Source organism: Culex pipiens, chromosome 2 (assembly GCF_016801865.2).
Source record: "Culex pipiens pallens isolate TS chromosome 2, TS_CPP_V2, whole genome shotgun sequence".
Taxonomy (NCBI): domain Eukaryota; kingdom Metazoa; phylum Arthropoda; class Insecta; order Diptera; family Culicidae; genus Culex; species Culex pipiens.
Window position 1 is genome coordinate 117077679 of NC_068938.1, and position 3254 is coordinate 117080932.

Consider the following 3254-nt stretch of genomic DNA (forward strand, 5'->3'; position numbering starts at 1 on the left):
GGAATTTCTATAGCAGCTGCTTCAGGGAATGATTCCCACTTTGGTTCGATCTTGGTAGCGGTGTCCCCTACAGGGTATTTCCGGAATCTACCGTGAGCAAGTACCGCAGGAAGTGGGAGCACCGAGTGGAAAGTTTGAAAGAGAGGCAGGTCTCGGCGAAGCAAAGGCGAGTCGGATCGCATCCTATAGGAAGTAGAGGATCCATCCCGTTTCCCTATGCCTTGGGATGAACCGAAACTGTTGGCACCGTTGAAGCAATCACATGAATCAATGAATGATTCATTTAAAATGTTGGCTATTGAAAAGGAGCTGGTGGACCTTTTGCCACGGGCCGAGGAATACTTTGGCTGTATCCGGTTTAAAGCTGGCCTCTCGAAAGCGATCAACAAATAATTAAACCTTACCTTTCATGATGAATTCTTTCCCTTTCCAGAGCTGTCATCCAAAAGCAACGCTTGCTCCAACGTAATGATTCAACTATGTAACAATCTGTCGTTTATTCCCAGCGAGCAAGGCCAGGCGCGAACTTCAGCAAGAGTTTGTGTTGATCACATGGCTTTCTACCTCTTCGCGGCGACCGCTACCGAGGACCTGAAGGAGCGGCGGCGAACTCTAGCAACTGCAACCTAAACCGGCCCATCAAGGATTCCAGTCGTACTAGGGCAGGGATTCTCAACGGGGGTACCGGGCCTACTTGCTTTACATGGCAGGGGGTACCAGCCTAGAAGAAGGTTGAGAATCGCTGTACTAGGGCATGAAGTCGAGCCAAGCGCCAAGTTCTTCTAGCAACTAACAGTCCGGCGGGTAGTCATCGTCGGCGCTGGCTCTGGTAACGCCAATGCCATGGGCCATTTCGCTGAAAACGGCGAACGTGCTCGGTCCAGCCGGACTCGGTCTTCCGACGGGTCTATACGGCAAAAACCCCACAAACGCTAGTCACCGATGTCGGACAAATCCATCAACCCGGTAGCTGCGTCGGCCTCGCCTGCTTGCACCTTCACCCTACCCCCAGTTTCTGTCCTATCCATCGTCGGCCGTCCCTGTGCCAGTTATGAACCAGCTCGATCCACTGCACCAACGGTACATGATGTTGAACCAAAGACTCGGCCTGGACACTCGGAATACACAAGACCCCGTACGGTAAGGCGGTGGTGACAGCATGGCCTTGGCGACGACAACGACCACAGCTGTAGAACAGAACCCAGCAGTGAGCAACTACCTCCTCCGACGAGGGAGTCCACTGGTGGTGGTGGCGGCGTGGGCGTAGATGTCGTGATTCGTGACGCGGAACGGACCCGTAGTTTGGGGCACATCACGGGAGCTACCAATGGGGGAGGCGGGCAACGGTGATAGTAATTTTAAAGTGTCTTTTTTTCGCGCGTTTATTTAGTTAAAGTGGGTGTTTAGAGGCAGGGAATAATGGTGCTTTTAAATTACTTAGAAAATCTTGAATATTGAGAAGATGTTGGCTCATTGAGAGCAAAGCGATCAGGCCAATTATAAAAGTATGTACAATTTTAGTGTAAAATTTGTAACGCTAGGTTTGAAAAGGTTTTTTTATAGCCTTTAAAATATTAACACATTATATTTGTCATCTTACTGAAAAATAACTGTATTTAACAAGAATTGCGCACTCAATAAAATGAAATCTTCTCGTCCTCGAGCGGGACCTTGTAGTCGTACGTGATCTCCTTGTTGACGCCGATCGGCTGCTTCGAGTAGATCACAATCTTCTTCTCCGACTCGATCGTGATGACCTTGGTGTAGCAGTTGGGCTGTGGAAGAGAAGAGAATTGTAAAGGATTAGAAATGGAATCAGAACTCAACTATGCAGAATCTTCTCACATTGCAACTGTGGTTGATGAACCGGGCCAGGTTGCCGCACGTGGACGCGTCGATGATGGTCTCCATGTCGATCCGGAACAAGTACGTGCTGCTGATGCCGATCGCTTCGTACTTGGTCTCGCGCAGATCCGTCACCGACGGGCGCACCACCTGGCTCACCTACTCGATGACCATCTCGTCGGCAGCGATCGATTCCATCGTAAACAGTCGTGGATTGCCGATTTGGCAAACTTGAGCAGGTTTTTGCGGAACTTGAGCAGATCGGACTCGGTGCTGGCGCTAGTTCGATTGGGCTTCTCGCGGAAGACCCTGCATCTTGGTGACGGCCTTGGCCGTTTCGATGTTCTTCAGGTGGTTTTCGGCTGCCGTACCGCACAGATGGAGGTATTTGGCCTTTTCCCGCGGGCCTATCTTGCAAAAGCTTAGCGTTCGCACCGACCCTGTCGAGTGCTGTTTGATGTCGGTGTCCTGAACGTCCTCGGCGTCGAACCCGCGCGTTAGGAAATTGTGCAGCATGGACATTTGTGTCCGGATATCCCGATCGTGGTACTTTGGCCGGGCATGAACGTGAACTGCTGCTGACCTGCGACAAACGGAAGCAGGGCTTGCTGCTACGAAAAAGTGGCTGCCGCGGCGGCAAAGGTTTGTAGTGTAGCTGCTGTCACCGCAGCTGCTTTGTCCTTCTTGTACTTGGCCTTGGGGGCGTTCGGGTCTTCATTTGGTCGACCTGCAGATCGCTGGGTTTGGACGACTGGCGCGACCTCAGTCGCAGTCGGCTGCTGCTGCTGCTGAACCTCTATGGGAATTTGGGCAGAAACTGCTGGGTTGCCGTTTCGGACAGATCGAACGCGACCTGATACACACCACCCTTGACTGTCGAACAGTTCGGCGACGGCCAGCGGGTCTTCTAGGAACGCCCAGACTGCTGTACAGGCAAACCAGGCAGCACCGCACCGTGTTGTGGATGAAGCTGTTCTGGATGAGGTTCAAGATGACCTACGGGAAGGAATATAATTATGTTGAGGTTTAGATCAACACATTAGGAATCTTTAACTGAAAAATATACGCCAACATCCGGGTGATTACGTACTCCTTCATAAGCGAAGACTCTACCACGTCCATCCGGTGCGTCTGCAGTGTGATCCCCAGCACGTGCCAAAACTGTTGATCGACTTCATTTTGGCCGGATTTTCCTCCAGCTGAATCCCCAACTGCTTGTAATCGATGCACTTGAAGATTATTGTGTCCAAACAATTTGAAATGACGAGAACATCGCTGCCAAATCCGTCCAGACTTCCCGCACTTGCCTCGTAATTTTCTCAGCGCGCTCTTTTCCCATCGATTCTGCACAACACTTGCTAAATTTAATCCCAACCAGTGTTGGTATTATCGCGCTCTCATGAGAAAAT

The 3254-nt window shown here is 51.0% G+C and overlaps 1 protein-coding gene across 1 annotated transcript; it reads right to left on the reverse strand.

The window, feature by feature from the left end:
* Positions 1 to 1572: 1572 nt before the first annotated feature.
* Positions 1573 to 2967, reverse strand: LOC120417937 (histone-lysine N-methyltransferase SETD1B-like). Its single transcript, XM_052706974.1, is given in 6 exon segments — positions 1573 to 1775; positions 1846 to 2004; positions 2170 to 2428; positions 2461 to 2754; positions 2756 to 2841; positions 2914 to 2967. Coding segments are annotated over 6 exon segments (993 nt in total). The 3' UTR covers positions 1573 to 1634.
* Between the last annotated feature and the right edge of the window lie 287 nt (positions 2968 to 3254).